This window comes from Colossoma macropomum, unplaced genomic scaffold (assembly GCF_904425465.1).
Source record: "Colossoma macropomum unplaced genomic scaffold, Colossoma_macropomum, whole genome shotgun sequence".
NCBI classification, from domain to species: domain Eukaryota; kingdom Metazoa; phylum Chordata; class Actinopteri; order Characiformes; family Serrasalmidae; genus Colossoma; species Colossoma macropomum.
The window spans coordinates 38957832-38975048 of NW_023494805.1; the positions used below are offsets into that span (position 1 = coordinate 38957832).

The 17217-nt window shown below is 41.7% G+C and overlaps 1 protein-coding gene across 1 annotated transcript in view; it reads right to left on the reverse strand.

Moving 5' to 3' along the window:
• Positions 1-1733: 1733 nt before the first annotated feature.
• st6galnac3 (ST6 (alpha-N-acetyl-neuraminyl-2,3-beta-galactosyl-1,3)-N-acetylgalactosaminide alpha-2,6-sialyltransferase 3) overlaps positions 1734-17217 on the reverse strand; it is a 117250-nt gene continuing 101766 nt past the window's right edge. The window contains exons 4-5 of the mRNA XM_036597481.1: positions 9760-9867; positions 1734-4559 (exon numbers count right to left, since the gene is read on the reverse strand). Coding sequence (XP_036453374.1) covers positions 4370-4559; positions 9760-9867 — 298 coding nt within the window. The 3' untranslated portion in view covers positions 1734-4369. The remainder of the gene's footprint in view (positions 4560-9759; positions 9868-17217) is intronic.

The following is a 17217-nucleotide window of genomic DNA, read 5'->3' on the forward strand; positions in this document are numbered from 1 at the left end:
AAAAATTACTCGGGGTGCACGATATATCAGCCAAAGATGTATTTTTTTCAGATGAATGGAGAATTGTTTTGTATATTTCTGTATGAAAAAGAAAATGCCACAATAAAAGTCCTTGGGAATTTATTTAATTATGCAAGAAATTACTGGGTGTGCACAATATATCGGCCACTGAAATATTATTTGCAGATAAATAGGAAGATTTAAATGTTATCAGTCTGATGATGGAAGTGATAATAATTCAGTATACTTCATAATCTGCTGTACAAATGGTTGGCTGTTGAGCTGAGCTGGTTGAACATGCTTGGTGCTTCAGGCAGACGTCATGCCTGCAAACTCTCTGTATGAAACGGTGTATGTTTTAAGATGTTCTCAGGCCACAGAGTCAGGTTTCACACATCAAACAAAACAGCTTCAGGTCTCTGGAAAAACAGTCATGTCTCAGCTGTACAATCAGGCCAAGCTAAGCAACTACAGACACCACAGCTTTGGATGGTAAACTTTGTGTGACATTCACAATTGCATTCTATATTATGTTACCGGTCCAAAGATTGTTTTGTCCTCTGGGAGAGGAGGTTCAGAGCTGACCGCTGTGGCTGTCGCTTGGTGCCAGCGAGCCGGAGTCCAAAGCTTCAGTTAGTGCGCTCTACCTGTTCCTCGGTGCAACCGTCTCACTTCTTTGTTAGTTTCGTGGCCAAATAAATGATTTACCACCAAAACTTTTTACTGTAGTCAGTGTTTATGTTCTTCTATTAGACATAGATTAAGCTTTATCTGTGTTTGCTCCCATGTCCAGTTTAGTGTTAGAGACCGTCTCAAAATCAGCAGAAGAAAAAGCATTATTATTGTTATTATTGATAGTAGCAGTAGTATATCTGTAAGTACATCTGCTGTAGATCTGGACACATGGTCAGTGACGTCCCTTTAACATCAGCAGATATATTAACAGAGGTATTAATAATAGCAACACTTTCGCAGTCAGTCGTTTTGAGACTCAGTGACAGTGCGGGAGCTGACGCTTAATCAACTGATCTTCAAACCAGAACAGGAGGATTATGTTAATGACACAGGTGCAATGATAATTTATTGACATCTGTATTGGCTAAAATGAGGTGTTAATTGTTGGTTATTATATCAGAAATTCCATATCGGTACTTCCCCATAAAATACACTGTTAGTTACATAATGAATTACATTTATATTCTGTATCAACAGCTTCAAGTCTACTTTTCTGACTTTTTCTGACTGTTTCAATGTCAACAATGGCAAAAATGTAAAGGATGTTTTCTTCTTTCTGCGAAAGTAGACTGTATGGACTGTTCACCAAATTTAAGTTAATTTAAAATAAAAACATAAATAAGATAATAAATAAAAGTATCTCCTTTTACTGTTCATAAACACAAATGTGGTATAGATCAGAAGTTTAGAATCTGCTCTTTCAACATCATTTCTTCGCTTGACTCAGTAAGCTATGAATGAGATAAAATTCATATAAAATTACTGAATGCTTTTATCATTAACAATAACTGTGACTTCTAAGGGATTCAAACTGCAAATAAAGATTTTACAGATTTCTGATCTATAAACAGTTACTGCTCTAATAATCCACATGGCTTATTCCTGAGGAAAATCCCTCACTGCTGCCTCAGTGTGGGGCAGGTTGTCACACCATTAACAGTTTCCACAATATTACTAACTAAGATACAGCTGAAGATATTATCAATGGCGATATAACATTAATTTATGACCATGTTTATTAGCACGCCAGCTCATTACAACACAAAGGAGTGGAGAACAGGCTGAATACAGTCTTCCGAAAATGAGCTGAAATTTTTAAACACATAAGTCTCAAATAATTGTGATTGTTCATTTGCGCCCCATTTCAAACACATAGAAAAGCATGTTTTTGTTCGCATTTAAAAAAAAAACAAAATGTCAAAGCACATCAGCACATCAAAAAAAAAAAACAAACCAAAACCATAAATGTCGCAAGTGATTCACAAATTCACTTCAATTCCAAGGCAATTTCCAAAACACGTCAAAGTCCACAACACAGGATGATAAACACTTGATCCTTCGTGAGGCTGCACTAACACTGGAGGGATAAAAGCACTCATTACAAACCATTACTCGCCAAAAAAAGAGATACGTTTTCATACATTTACGTAAAAAGCTCGATCTATAAACCGTGTGCAGACATACGCGATGTGATCGACCTCAAAAAAGAAAAAAAAAAGGACACTTGATGTGTTAATACTGTACATTTAAACATGCAGCCTTTCACAAGGTTTAAAAAAGCACTTAAGACACTTAATAAAACAACATGAAAAGGAAGGAGGCTTACAGGTGACTAAAAACACAAAGTACTGAACATCTGAGAGATCTGAAGTGAACATTCACAGACTAGCGCTCTTGGCTTGTGTACCACTAATGCTGCCACAGAACGGTGAAAAGGCATCGACTGTGTGAAAAAAAGAAAGACTTGGTGCGACCTGAAGCTCGGTGCGACCTCAAAATAGGCAGGGGCGAATTCCACAAAGAGAGCTGAGTATTCTTGCTGATTCTTAGCACGTAGTCATCCAAACGAAAGAGAAATCCAGGATCGGTGAAAAAGTGTCCCGGCGCGACCCCTTAGCTGAGAGTGTCAACAGAGCGACCGACCAGAAGAGTGTCTTTGTCCTCTAGGAGAGGAGGATCAGAGCTGACCGCTGTGCCTGTCACTTTGAGCTAGCAGGCTCAAGTCCAAAGCTTCAGTTAGTGCGGTCCTTGGTGCAACCGTCTCGGTGCCGGTCGCTCCGTTACCTGCGGTGTGACCGACGGAGTGCTTAAGCTGAGACAATGCTGCGCGCCTGCAGAATGGATTAGCGCTGTAAGTGAAGGCTGCTGGAGAAGGTAACAATCACAAGCTGATTCCGAACAATACGCTACGTATGAGTGCCTGCTTTGAAGCCACATGCTGCTTTTGAGACCAAATGCAGGAGTCTCTGCGCAGTGGCAGCCCTCAGGGGCGCTGCATTGTCTGCTGGTTAACAAGGTGCTACAGCACTTAGCTACAGTAGCTGAACAGTTAGCCTGCCCTTTTGACAAAAGACGGCACCTTGTCCTAGCAGGCTTCGGAGGGATACCGACAGATTATGCACACAGTGGTCTTTTTTTAGGCAGATAAGGCCTAAGGATATGGGGTAAAGGCGGATGGGGGCATTGCACTGAGTCTACATTGGCTACTAATGTATACAGGCACAAAATCTTAAACATAAAGAAAGGAACTTCACGTGGAGCTGTCCGTATACTGCACGTTGCCCCAACCTCTCACGAAGAAAGGACTTCCGTCTACAGTACAAATGGCAAACTTCTTCAAGTCAGTTGCACTCTTAGCGCTGACGATCTTGCTAGCTAGCTGTGGCACATGAAAACAGAGCTTCACGCTATCGTCTTTAACAGACTTGAGGTCAACTTACAAATGCCTGCATTTGCTTTCCGTTCTCTCAGTTCACAGCAGAGATGATAACTTAATATTAAGTAATAATACGAACGCTTCAATGCTAATGCTAAGAATGCTAAAACGTCAATGCTAATGCTATGAATGCTAAAACGTAACGGCTAATACTTTTCGTCTTGGTTCAGAGGGATCAGGGCCAGCTCTGTCACATTCATGCTCAGGACAGAAAGATACTGGAACCGATTACAAATGATCTTTGTAAGAAAAGCTACGAGTGGCAGGGCTGAGTTGGTTAGCATTTCTCATGAGATTCTTCATGTTTTTTGTCTGGATTTGGATCATTTTGCTGGTTGTTTCACTCCACCGAAAACCGGCGTGTAGCAACATAAGCTACTTAAGGTTAGATTCATGCAAGGAGGGGACTCCGGCACAACCAAGATAAACTTAAGAGTAATGCAGATCCATCTAGGCTAAATGAATGTGGCCCTCTTACAACCTTCGCCTGGTGCTTCAAGGTTTATCTGTCTGATGAAAGGTAATCAGTGCTTCCTATTACACTTTGTCTCCGCCAGGGTTGTTTTCTTCAACACCGTGTCCTTCCCTTGAATGACATCGTCTCTTGTCCAGTGCCAGAGATAAAGGAGAATAAAAGACCGAGGCTTTCCAACGGTATAGTATGTAGTGAGGCTGTCTCGACTGTCCTGTTGAGGAAAGGATGTCTTGCAAGATCCCACCAGCGACAGGGTGTCAGTTCCGTACCAGAGTGACTCTCTCTTTAAACAGAGGGCAGATCAGTAATCAGTATGTAGGTGGTTTGTGGTGATTGTCCAGGCCCGTGCATGGCTACTTATTTGTGCATTAAGACAGGGAGTGTGTTGGCCCGACAGGCCTCAGTGCTTTAGGCTTCCTGGAGAAGCCGTCGTCCTCCACTGGTCACGACAGCTGCCATTCTGGGTAGAAGAACTTGATGGGGTGGGTCTTGGCCCACTTGGCAAAAACAGCCTTCTCTGTTATGAAACGGTGGCCACCATAGGGGGCGCTCTCGTGCAGGAGGTATTCGGCACACTCGTCGCGGCTTCCGGCTTCGTAGTAGTGGTACGGCACCTTCCTGTAGCCTTCGGATCTGACGAAGCAGGGGAAACGGGGTGGCAGACCGAAAGAAAAGAGAAAGAAAAACATTTTTAGAACCCACCATTTTACTACCATTCTTTCGTTGTAAAAAGTCACTTGCTCTTTTAAAGGAATGGTCAAATGGTCAAACTGTCCACTTATTCCAGATCAGCCAAGACACTTTATATTCATTGGCTTCTTCAGTTTTGCGCTGGAGCTATGAGGCTAACACTAGAATTCAATAGTCACCGAAATCTTTTCTGGAAATATATCTGTAAAATTTCTCTCAAACTGCATCCAGGCCTTCATTTAGGTTGGTGATGTGGTTCAGGGCACAATATAACTTCACTGTGAGCTATAAATATCAACAAAACCTATGGATGCATATGGACACTACAGATAACACTCGCAATTTTTTGTTGTTTCTTTTCGAAAACAGTGCTGGGGGAGTTATTCAAAAAACATTGTCCATTAAAAGTCACTAATTACATCTCTCCAGCTGAAAATGAATTACTTTACTCATTAATTCCTGGGAAAAGTAATCATGTTATTCACTACTTCACTTCTGTGCTAGTCTCTAAAACACAGACAACTGCAACAGCACAAAAGAAAAAATAATTCTTTCGTTTAAAACGCCTGTCAGTATCCCTGTCTTTGAACAAGATATAGTCATGCCTGATAAAAATGAAGAATGGCTCATACTGTTCAGAGAAACTAGCCCAACTAGAAACAGTTTAAAAGCAGCTGCCTCAAAATAAAATCTTTATGAATCAAACGTAAAGCCTAAGGAGCAGTTTCGGAATAGAAATCGAGGCTGGTCTGCTGAGGTATGGTTGGTTCTCTCTCGTCTTCAGTAAGGGGATCTTCATCCATCAGGTTCATATTAGCATGATTAGATTTCTTGATAGAATTTACCCGCTGTTCATATTCACGCAGTCACGCCGTCAGCTATCGCAGGTGCTGCATGCTCAAAGTACATGCAAGGGCACCTGTGGATAGTCTATACAGAGAGGACATTTATGTTTTAAATGCACTGTGCATAATTAATATTGCTCTGTCAGAGACATATGAGCAATGCAAGCAACAGAAGTTTTACTGAGTTACTGTAATATGATTATAAGAAATTAACCAGTAATACGCTACACTACACTACTAAAATAACATTACTGTAACATGTTACTATGTACTGTTACCCTCAAGTCTTTTTACAAGCAACTGTTGATTCATGAATTTTCAAACTGAAGCTGTATGTTTATAAATAGAAACAACGGAAATCACTAATTTAATCTATAAATTAAACGTTTATGCACCTGCATGACGCTCACATGAAATATCAGAATTGCATTATCTAAATGGATGTGTCATAAACCACATCCACACTGTGTGACCGTAATGAAAACCTGGCTGCGGTTTGAGTGGGATGAGAGACGTTTTGGGGATTTATTTACAGAAAAGATTTGGGTGACTTGACTTCTAGCATTTGTTAACAACATTAGCCTAGGGCAGGGGTCGGCAACATGCGGCTGTGGAGCCGCATGCAGCTCTTTTACTGTCCTGTTGTGGCTCCACAGCTGAATCAAATTTGTAGGTAAAAATAAAATAATCCTCCTTTACAGTAAAATAAAGCTCTGCTGATCATTCAACACAGTTTAACAATAAATGGTCTTAAACTCTGGAGTTAATGTAGAACTGCTAATTCACTATTTAACCCTGAAGACTGGCACACAGACTGCTGGTCACCATAGCAATGCAGACAACAATCTCACCTAGCTAGTAGCTAACGAAACGTCAAGAAAGATTTAAGACAAATAACAATAATTTAGAGACTAATGGACTTATTTGCATCTATAATCACTCCAGCTGGTTTCCTGATACATTTAATTTGCAAGGAGAAACTGTCAAATTCTAAAAAGTCGTGAAGCTGAAGTTTCTCGTTCGCCGGCTTATTGTACAAATGTTCCCGTTTCACCTTCAATGGTGCATCAGCTGCATTCTGGTGGAACAGGAAAATCTGAACAAGAAGCTGGCGAATGAGAAGCGACTTCAGCCACGTAAAGAGTTGAATGTTGAGAGACATTTTACAAAAACTATTCTACTTGCGTAGAGCAAAGTAAGCCTGTGTTTTCATTTATATTTTTAGCCTGTACTGGTACATCAGCACATACTGAGACATATTTACAGCCAAGATGGCAAAATGGACATAAAATGTTGTGGCTCCCAAGGTGGTTTGATTTTGTTGAAAGGACAAAATCGCTCCTTACCATTTGGGTTGCCGACCTCTGGCCTCGGAGCTTCAAAGCTAAATTATAGAAGCAAAATTTTGACAACAAACATGCCTCAGCTGACTACATCTGGGATAAGGGGACAATTGTGTCAATTAGATTCTGGGGCAAACTATTCCTGTAACCGCAAACAACCTGTTTTAGTGATGAAAAGATTCAGCATTTAAACCCCAACTGTTCTGAATCAGCAAAGTCAAAGAGTGACAGTTCTCCTGTCCCTTTCACTTTTTTTCACCTCGCCAACCATCCCAACGCCTGAAACGTTACAAATGAATTCAATTTCACTCCCCTCCCCCCCCCCTCCTGCAGCACCTGTTGAATTTCAATTACGGGCAAACCAGTGAGGTCAATTGCTACGATGGCTTCACACATCATGTTAAAATAGATACTTTCCCGCTGCACTGCCTTGCATCGTAATGACTCTGTTGTGGCCACTGTTCCCCCGCGTTCCAGTCTATGCTGGCGGCTGAGATTCGCCATAAAATGAAATGGCCCATTGTTTTGGAGCAGGAGTGGAATGCATAATGGACGCTAACAGCGGAGAGGATAATGACTACTTACAAACATGCTAATCACACCATCGCATGCTTTGCTTATCGGGGATATTTAGAACTTCAGGGGTTTTTTTTGGATTACAACAACCAGACCGTTTTGGGATTTGCAAATTCGCACTCGGGGGCATTTTTCTGTTGCTAACTAATGGCTGAAACAGCTTCAGGTGAAGCATAAGACACTCCGTGGATGAACCCGACTCATTAAAACATGAGCAAAAAGGCAGTAAAACGTTGATTTTATATTTCTACACATAACTAAGGGCTATACAACTAGGTCAGAGACGTAAAGTTTACGGTCTTTGATGTTCAAAGGCTCAAAAGGCACGGGGCAGGTTATAGCAGTAAACAGATGCATGCACAGGAGGAGAACAAGACCAGTAAAAATAACCCCTCAAGGATGGTCAACAAGGGAAAACATTAAGAGCACATTATGGGCAAAATATGTTGAAAACCTAGATCTCACTGGCTTTGCTCAAAATTATTACTTATTATTGCCTCATTACCTTCTCTCATGAAGTCGTCTGATCCTCAGTGGAACTGTGTTGCCATCCCAATTAAGCAGTGAGGAAACAGGCTGAAAATGTCAGCACTATTGGGTGTCTGTGGGTCTAAAACTGGGCCTTTAACTCAAGGTTCGAGGTTGGATTTACAATATTCTCATAACAAGTCTGCTGGTTATCAAGGGTCTGCCTTACCTCAGATTTTGCCAAGACATGCTTGATGCCCAAAGTATAAAAGTACAGACAAAATTCAGGCTTTCGCAAGATGGTAGTAAGGGCGAAATCTCGCATGTGCTTCCTATGATACACATGAATTTAGCCACTACCTCTTATCACTGCAACATCACTGGACAGCTCAACATGCTTGGAGGAGAACGCTAACTGCTACTGTCCACAGACCAGCATGGATGGGGGGGTGGGGGAAAGCCATCCGGAAACATGGGAGGAGAATTGTAATCAACTTGAAATATCTATCTTGGCAGAAAAAGCACAGATCAGCTTGAAATTGTACAGGCCAGCCAGCCTCTCCTTTTCCATCACCACTGGACTTCTGGAACTGGAGATTTGGTCCTGATACTTCAGAGCTCCATCACCCAACGTGAAAGAGGCCTAGGGAGACCAAACTCAGCATGGTAAGAGTTACTGAGAGGCTCTACCAAATGACCAATTTTGGGACCCATACAATCTGTCTATGGGATGCTGTGGACCTCTGGTCTCAATAACGCCTCTATTTGGCTACCTTCACAGAGTTACTTCCTCTGCTTGCCTTGAGTCGTCATTTGGCAATCAAAGCTTACATTAATGCCAACATTAGAGTTGCGGAGAGGAGGGCCTGGGTTTTAGAATGAGACTCCTTCTAAACATCTAACCCCTGGTGAACCAGAGATACAGGCCCAGGAATTTGGTGCCCCATCACTCAGAGAGTGGGGGAGCGAACTCTGCATGGTTAGAGTTGTGGAGGGGCTCAAGTAAATGACACTTTTTACTTTGAACCTACATTGGTGGAGGAAAGTCTGATCAAACATCATACTCTAGGGGGACGTAGTGCTTGAGTGCCTCTTTTCACTGACCGTCTATCCCATGAGGAACCAGAGGTACAGGCCCTCAAACTCCTTACGTTTGGAGCCTTGGAACTCAGCCAGAAGAGTGGCAGAGGCGAAACAGTACTTTCCAACGAGACCGACTATGTGGCTTAAATCCCTGTGGATCCTGAGAACTAGCTCAAACTTGGAAAGGGGGTGGTGAAAAAGTTTGGAACTCCATAGGTGGATGAGGGAAACTTGTTCCGATACCGAAGATCCAGGGCTTTCAAATGAGACCAACCCCAAACCTCTCTGCCTGGACTCCTGGCCATGAATCACTGTCGATCTTCTGACAATGAGGCAAACATTTAGATGGTTGTGCCACTCGGGAGCCCATGCAACATACTTTTGTATGTTTGTACAGCTATAGTAAAGTATATATAGAACAAATATAGTACACTGATAATGTTGACAGCAAAAAATACAGTCAGATGCAAAAGTTCGCCACCTGGTCAAATTATGTTTTGTTGATTTTGTAAGTGAAAATAAGTTAACCTCTATAGAGAACACACTTTTGCACATTTTAATGCACAATTACTGTTTACTGTACTAAAACACAATATGTGGCCTTTGCAAAAGTTATGGCACATTTTATAATGTATGTTTTATATGTTGTTCCTATATATTAAAAATAAATTAAATTGTGCACTAAAATTTGCAATAAAATGACATTTAAGTTTCCTGTGGCAGACGTGTTCACTTATTTTCACGTAAAAAATTCAACAAAACATAAATTGACCAGGGGCACCAAAACGTTTGCATACAACCCAGACAGATAAAATGTTTCAGCCTTACTTGCAGTAAGTGTCGTTGATCATTCCGTACACTCGGATCTCCTTGCACATGTCCATGGCCAGGATAAGCGTGAACCAGCCAGTGCTCAGGTACGACCCTGACTGAATCCTGCCAACACACACACACACAAAAATAACATCAGACGTCTGCATTCAGAACTGCCCTATTCACACAGCGCTATTCACGTCACTCACAATGAGCAGCGTTCACAGAAAGTGGCTCATAATGAAAGATGCGAGGCTTGGCAAGCGACTCTCTCTGAGGCAAAAGTATCTCCGTGTCCCTGTCGCCGGGGGACGTGTCACGCAGAGTGACAGCACTATGGTTTGAGACCAGATTTCTATGCCGGAGGTTAATGGCAGTGCTTGCTGACAGCGCTGTGGACTGACACGGCCACAGTAAACATGAGCTGTCAGAGAGAGGTAACCAGGAGAAACAGAGACGGAGCCTTTCAGAGGCTGAGCCTGAATATGACTGATAACGTCTTCACGTTTGTAAGAACAAATCACCGCTCAGTGTTTCATCCATTAGTGCAAACTGCCATTTACTTTGTTTGAACAAGAAGTTGTGGGTGAGTAACAAAGTTGGGGGGTGTGTTTTTTTTTTTTTTTGCTACTTTCAAAATTTACCACAGGCACCGGAAAGGCTTGACTGCACACTGTCGAAAATTAAAATGAGATGATTTATGAATTCTGATTAATGTTCAATAGCTGGCAATGGAACAGGCAGGTACATCAGACTACATTTAAGAGAGGGAGGGAGAATGATTGAAAATTCTATCAGCTCCTCTGACCATAAAGGAGCACTTTATAGCTCTACAGTTACAGATTGTAGTCCATCTGTTTCTCTGTACACTTTGTTACCCTGTTCTTCAATGGTCAGGACCCCCACAGGACCCCACAGAGCAGGTACTATTTGGGTGGTGGATCATTCTCAGCACTGCAGTGACACTGACGTGGTGGTGGTGTGTTAGTGTGTGTTGCGCTGGTCTGAGTGGATCAGACACAGCAGTGCTGCTGGAGTTTTTAAACACCTCAGTGTCGCTGCTGGACTAAGAACCAAAAACATCCGGTCAACAGCGTCTTGATCACTGATGAAGGACTAGAGGATGACCAACACAAACTGTGCAGCAGCAGATGAGCTATCGTCTCTGACTTTACATCTACAAGGTGGACTGACAAGGTAGGAGTGTCTAATAGAGCGCGGACAGTGAGTGGACAGTGTTTAAAAACTCCAGCAGCACTGTTGTGTATGATCCACTCGTACCCGCGATGTATGTATCGCTGCTGTCCAAACAAAACCTGGTATCTCAATTTTTGCTGTTTTTCAGTTTTTGACATAATTATAAGTATAATTATTTTTCAAATTTTTTCAACAATTTTCTTAGATGCCTACATTTATAAATGGTATTATACAGAATTGTGAACAGGCAGTTAAAACCAAATTACACCACTGGTTTAATCAGAACAGTTTACCTCTACAGTATCAAGACACTTAGACATCTAGAGTTATTAAAGTCAATTAATTATTTATGTAATTACATAATTAATCCCATAAAATCCCACGCTTCAACACAAACATATGTGATGTTGATGATGGTGGTATATCTGGAAAAATAATTTTCCTGTGGGGACTATTTTGCCTTAGAACACACTGCATGTACCCCTCCGCCATGAATGGGTTTAAAAAATACATTTTATGCTAAAATCTTATCTCAAAACCATAAAACAATCTCTCAGACATCAGGCAGTGTAGTCATTACTATTTTGCCTATTAGCTTTCTGTGAGGCAGCTTTTAGAGGTCTGGTTCCTGTCACCACCACTGTGAATAATTCTGTGTTGGTCAGTTTCTCTAGAACGGAGCATTTAACACCAAACTACCCTGAATAACTTCATTTACATTTATGCAGAAATGCAATTAAATTTTCTTGCAAACATACACAGTCACAATGCGACAGTCGCAGTAATAATAAAAAAAAACAACAACAAAAAAACGTGTTGCGCAGGAAGTTTGACACTGAAATCTTCACCAAGACCAAGAGCTGATAACTGCTGGCTAAAGAAGAGCCCCTCAAATGGGCCTCAACTGACCGGCCTGGAGGCCTATGGGTAAGTGAGAGTGATTGAGATGGACACTGGCAGAACAGCCTCTGCGTTTCTCGGCCAGGAAATAAACAGTATCTGAGAAATGAAGTCTGACAGTCGGAACGGCGCTCAAAGTAAATAATGTACCGCGCCTTCGCGCCACGCTTTACCTGCCTGCTCTCTGGACCAGCCTCAAAGCATACATCACTCCTCTTCAGCCCGCGCTTTCATATTTGCCGCAACCTTGAGGATATGTGCTCAGCTTTGTGTCCCCCGGCTTGAACTGCCAATCATCGAGACGGAATGGTGGTTACGCGTCCATTTGGAGAAGCGATGGGAACCTATGGCTAAATCCATTTGGCGGCAGCTTTGTGCGGAACGGAGCAGTCTGGCTTTAAAGTGCAGACATTAATTCCAGCTCTCCTCCCACCCAGTGCAGCCCCGGCTCACTACATTGCTATCTAGGCCGAGCTGCAGGGCATTGTTCAGCCTTAAGTGTTGCGTGATTTGCCTGGGGGAACACAATGCCTTTTTAATGACCGATCCTCCAGTTGCTGGAGCAGTTTAATAGCATTGATTTTGGAGAAAAGAGGCTGAACCTCAACCTGTCTGCATCTCTGGAAATGTTTCATACTCATCTCTGTTTCACATCCAGCCAGCGCGGCAGGGTGGCGGTCATTTGATGCTTTATGGCCATTTTTAATGGCTTAGGATGGTGTTGGGGAAAATGAGCTCATTTATATCATGATATTATCACACTTTAAAGAATTATCATGACATAAAAAATAAAAAGTGTTCATTATAAAAATGGCTCAGGCTCATGTTTAATGAATAATATGCGTTTTTCATATTTAAAAAGTCCAAGTTTTTAAGAAAAAGTCCATCTTACAATATAATATTCATATCATTGAACAGCGTCAAACTGGTGTTCCCCTTTTATACCGGTAACTTTCCCACCCAGTAGCATACACTAGGGACTGAGTTTTTACAGTTTGTAAGGAGGAAAGCCTTACAATTAGGAAAAGAATAAATACATGACTGATAAATGATAAATAACACTAACTAGATTATATTATGTCCTCATTGCTGTAGCTAATAGGTTAACAGGCTCCTCCAATAATTTTCAGGTAACAGTAATTTTAAGAATATGTCACCTAAATGTTGATAAGTTTTTAATGTCCATGTTCAAGCTAGAGCCTGGAATAAAGGCCATAAAATGGTATTCAGCCAAAACTTGCTAAGGTCCAGTCATATCAAATTTCTTGCTTACAGAGTTCCAAACAAACTAACATGAGTGAATGGCAAAAATGGGGACTTTTAAATGCTTAACCCTTAATGACAGTCCAGCTAACTAATAAAATAAAATAAGACACATCAAATATGTTTTGATAAAATGTTTTATTTAAACTACTGCTGCGAAATATGACAATATTTGTCGTTATTGTGATTAATTACATCACAATATGTCACAATATGCTTATCGAGTAGTTGTGTTTAACTGGATTTAGAGCAGCACAGAATGTGTTTTTGATAGTAGTAAAATGTGGCACTACTTTGGCTGTTCTGATTGTTGATGTCAGAAAAAATAAACATTGTGACATTTCATGTATCATAAAAAACGTCCTGAGGTATAGTGATATTACATTTTGCCATATGGCCCAGCCCTATTTTGAACATGTCTTTAAAATCTAATGAATGTTTTACATTTGTACTGCCACTGGCTACTGTTTGTTTAAAAAAAATGGAAAATCTTTTGTGAAAGTCTAAATAAATCATTACATTTTTTGTCCACAGAAGAAACAATCCTGTCTTTGCATAAGATTAAATAAATTAAATAAATTAAAAGTCAATTGAAAAAAGAATAATAAAGGCTTCTCTTAATGAGCATTTCTCTCTGGTAGAGCTTTCATGTTGAGCTTTGAGTTTATTTTATTCATCCTCAGAACTGAATTTTGTCAAAATGTTCATTTGCAGTTCATTTGTTTCTTGATTGTTTTGTTTTGCAGAGGTGCTGAACATTTCCACTATTGACCAGCGCCACAGGCAGAAAATGTCATTGTTTTCTGAACGATCATTTTTAAACTTTTAAAATTGTTGACTTTCCTTTTTTTAAAAAAGCCAGGTTGTCATTTCACAACTCAGACCAGCAAATAGCAAATAAAATACAAATATGTTAAATTATGATGATTATGATTTTGCGAATATGAATGGATAACAACCAGCTGGGGTACGATAACACTGGCTTAGCAACTACCTGGGATACCATACCAACAGCCCAGTAACACCTTAGCAAACATCTGGAATACCATAACATGAGCTTAGCAACACCTTAGCAACTACCTAGGATACCATACCAACAGCCTAGTAACACCTTAGCGACCTTCTGGAGTACCATAGCAATGGCTAAGCAACACATTAGCAACCACCTGGGATACCATAACATCGGCTTAGCAACACCTTCGCAACTACCTGGGATACCATACTAACAGCCTAGTAATACCTTAGCAACCATACGGAATACCACAGCAATGGCCTAGCAACACCTTAGCAACCACCTGGGATACCATAACATGAGCTTAGCAACATCTTAGCAACTACCTGGGATACCATACCAACAGCCTAGTAACACCTTAGCAACAATCTGGAATACCATAGCAACGACCAAGCAATACCTTAGGAACCATCTGGGATACCATAACATTGGCTTAGCAATACCTTAGCAACTGCCTGAAATACCATACCAACAACCTAGTAACACCTTAGCAACCATCTGGAACACCTAAGCAACTACCTGGGATATCATACCAACAGCCTAATAACACCTTAGCAACCATCTGGAGTACCACAGCAATGGCTTAGCAACACCTTAGCAACCACCTGGCATACCATACCAACAGCCTAATAACAGCTTAGCAACCATCTGGAGTACCATAGCAATGGCTTAGCAACACCTTAGCAACCACCTGGGATACCATAACAAAGACCAAGCCACACCTTAGTAGCAACCTGGGATACAATATCAATGTCCTAGGAAACCTTAACAACCATGCAGGATACCATAGCGGTAGTCTAGTAACACCATAGTGAACCATAACAACCACCAAGCAACATGCTGGATACCATAGCAAGCTCATAGCAACACCATAGCAACTCCCTGGATTACTGTAAACTGAACCGAATTCTTAGTGACTGAATCACTAAGAAACCACTACGCCACTGTTCCCACCCCTACCTCAGTACGCTTGGAGGCACCAAACTTGCTCTGCTGAGGCATCACATACTGGTAGCCAAGGCTGGATCCTGACAACCCAGCAAGTCAATCAGTTAAGCTCCATAAAAGGCACATTACGCAGCTGAAATCCAAATCTGAACCTTAGCAGTCTGGCTCACCTAAGCCCTGGCCAATTACCACACTTCTGACACAACCCCAGATGAAGGTCCATCACTTGAAGACTTTACTACTAATGAGCTTCATAATAGGCACGGCTAACAGAAGCTTAATGGTTTCTTTTTGTAAGTGTAAACCCGCTCTCCCGAGGGACGAATCCGCCATAACGTTCGGCATCGAGCCTGGGGGGAAATGGTTCTGCTTGCTAGTGCTCTTAAGCGGGCCAAACCAATTTATTTTAATGATGCCGCAAAGTACGGCCATTATTACCTGACACATTAGAGCAGGCCGAGCGCTCCTCCGAGCTACAGTTGTGTTTACTTTCATTCTGCTGAAATCTATTAATAACCCCCGAGGCCATCGGCAGCCACCGTTCAAAGGCAGCCCATTTATTACTGCAGCGACTCCATTCTTCAGCCGAGTTTCAGCCAGGTCAGCAGACGCCCATCCGCCGAAGTCTATCGGCCAACAGCTAATGGCACTGTTCTGCTTTCTTCTAGGCTCTCTGTCAATACAGGCGAGGAGGAGAACCGGCTCTCTTGCGTTTTCTTTGAGCCATCAGCAACAAACCCGAACTCTACCATATTCATACCTGTCATTGTGCATCAATTTGTGGATCAATACAAAGAAACCCCATCAACTGGCCAGTGGAAAAGATCCTTTTTACCATGGCTGACCATTCAACAGTGTGAATTTGGCAGGAAACTTATGGAAATAGATGAAATATTCACTGTAATTTCAACAAATACTACTCCACAGACAAGGCTGCTACACCACATGCTGAACTAAACACAACAGTGTGACTCAAGCGAGGAGAAATGACCACTGCATATGCAGGTGGTGTTGTAGATTATATAATATCTATTATGTGGCAATGCCTTATGTCGGGATCAGACTACATGAATTCAGACCGGCTTTGACATGATTTTGTCCCAGCCGTCAATTTTCCAGCGCCAGGTCCAAATATGAACATTGGGAACGATGAACGGGTCATGCAGTGCCAACGACACCCCAACGAAAAGTCCAGCATGTCCGAATTTTTTGTATTTTTCCACCAAGTCTGACATCTCCTACATCTCTTATGTTTCTTGATGTTATAGGATGAAAAAGCACTGTCTGGTGCACATATGTAAACATAGAGAAGAGAAAGAGGGATGGTCCTGTTGTAGCTGTCAGATGGAACAACGAAACAGAGGAATGATTTGTTGAGCTGTGGTAACAATACCCCTTGAGGGAGACCATGACAAAAAAGATGAATGTTGGCGAGAAATAGCATTTATAGCATCTGTTTCCATACAGCGAACCTGGCTGCTATCTACATTTATGTAATGTTCTTTATATGTTAGCACTTTTGTTACCTCAAGTTCTCTTTAAAGGACAGATGGCCCTTGCTGTCCTCTTCGTGATACCCAGGAAAGGGTCTGCAATCGCTTTTTCTTTCTTTCTTTTCTTTTTCTTTTCAGAAGACAAAACCGTCAGCATCACAGATAGCGCTTCTGTAGCCATGATTGACAGTTTGTTGACCCGCCTCCCCAACGACCTGGGAACTCACGCAAGAACGTGAACGATGATTGTTCGGCATCAAACTTGTAGTGCTGCCAGTCTCCCGACCCAGACATGACAAATTTATGACACTATGTTACCCATTTCACCTTAAATTGTTCACACACACTGTGTGGGCGGTCACTGTCTGGGGAGGGCAAAACAAAACGTGGGGAGGGCGGACATTTTCACAGGAAGGAACTAACATGCATGTGAAGCTGGACTGGCTATGAAAACGTATCAAATGCAGAGAGATTTGAAGAATTCATGCAGACAAACAATATATAGTATATATACTGAGAATAGTCCACCAACCAAAAATATCTAGCCAACAGCGTCCTGTGGGCAGCGTCCTGTGACCCCTGATGAAGTACTAGAGGATGACCAACACAAACTGTGCAGCAGCAGACGAGCTACTGTCTCTGACTTCACATCTACAAGGT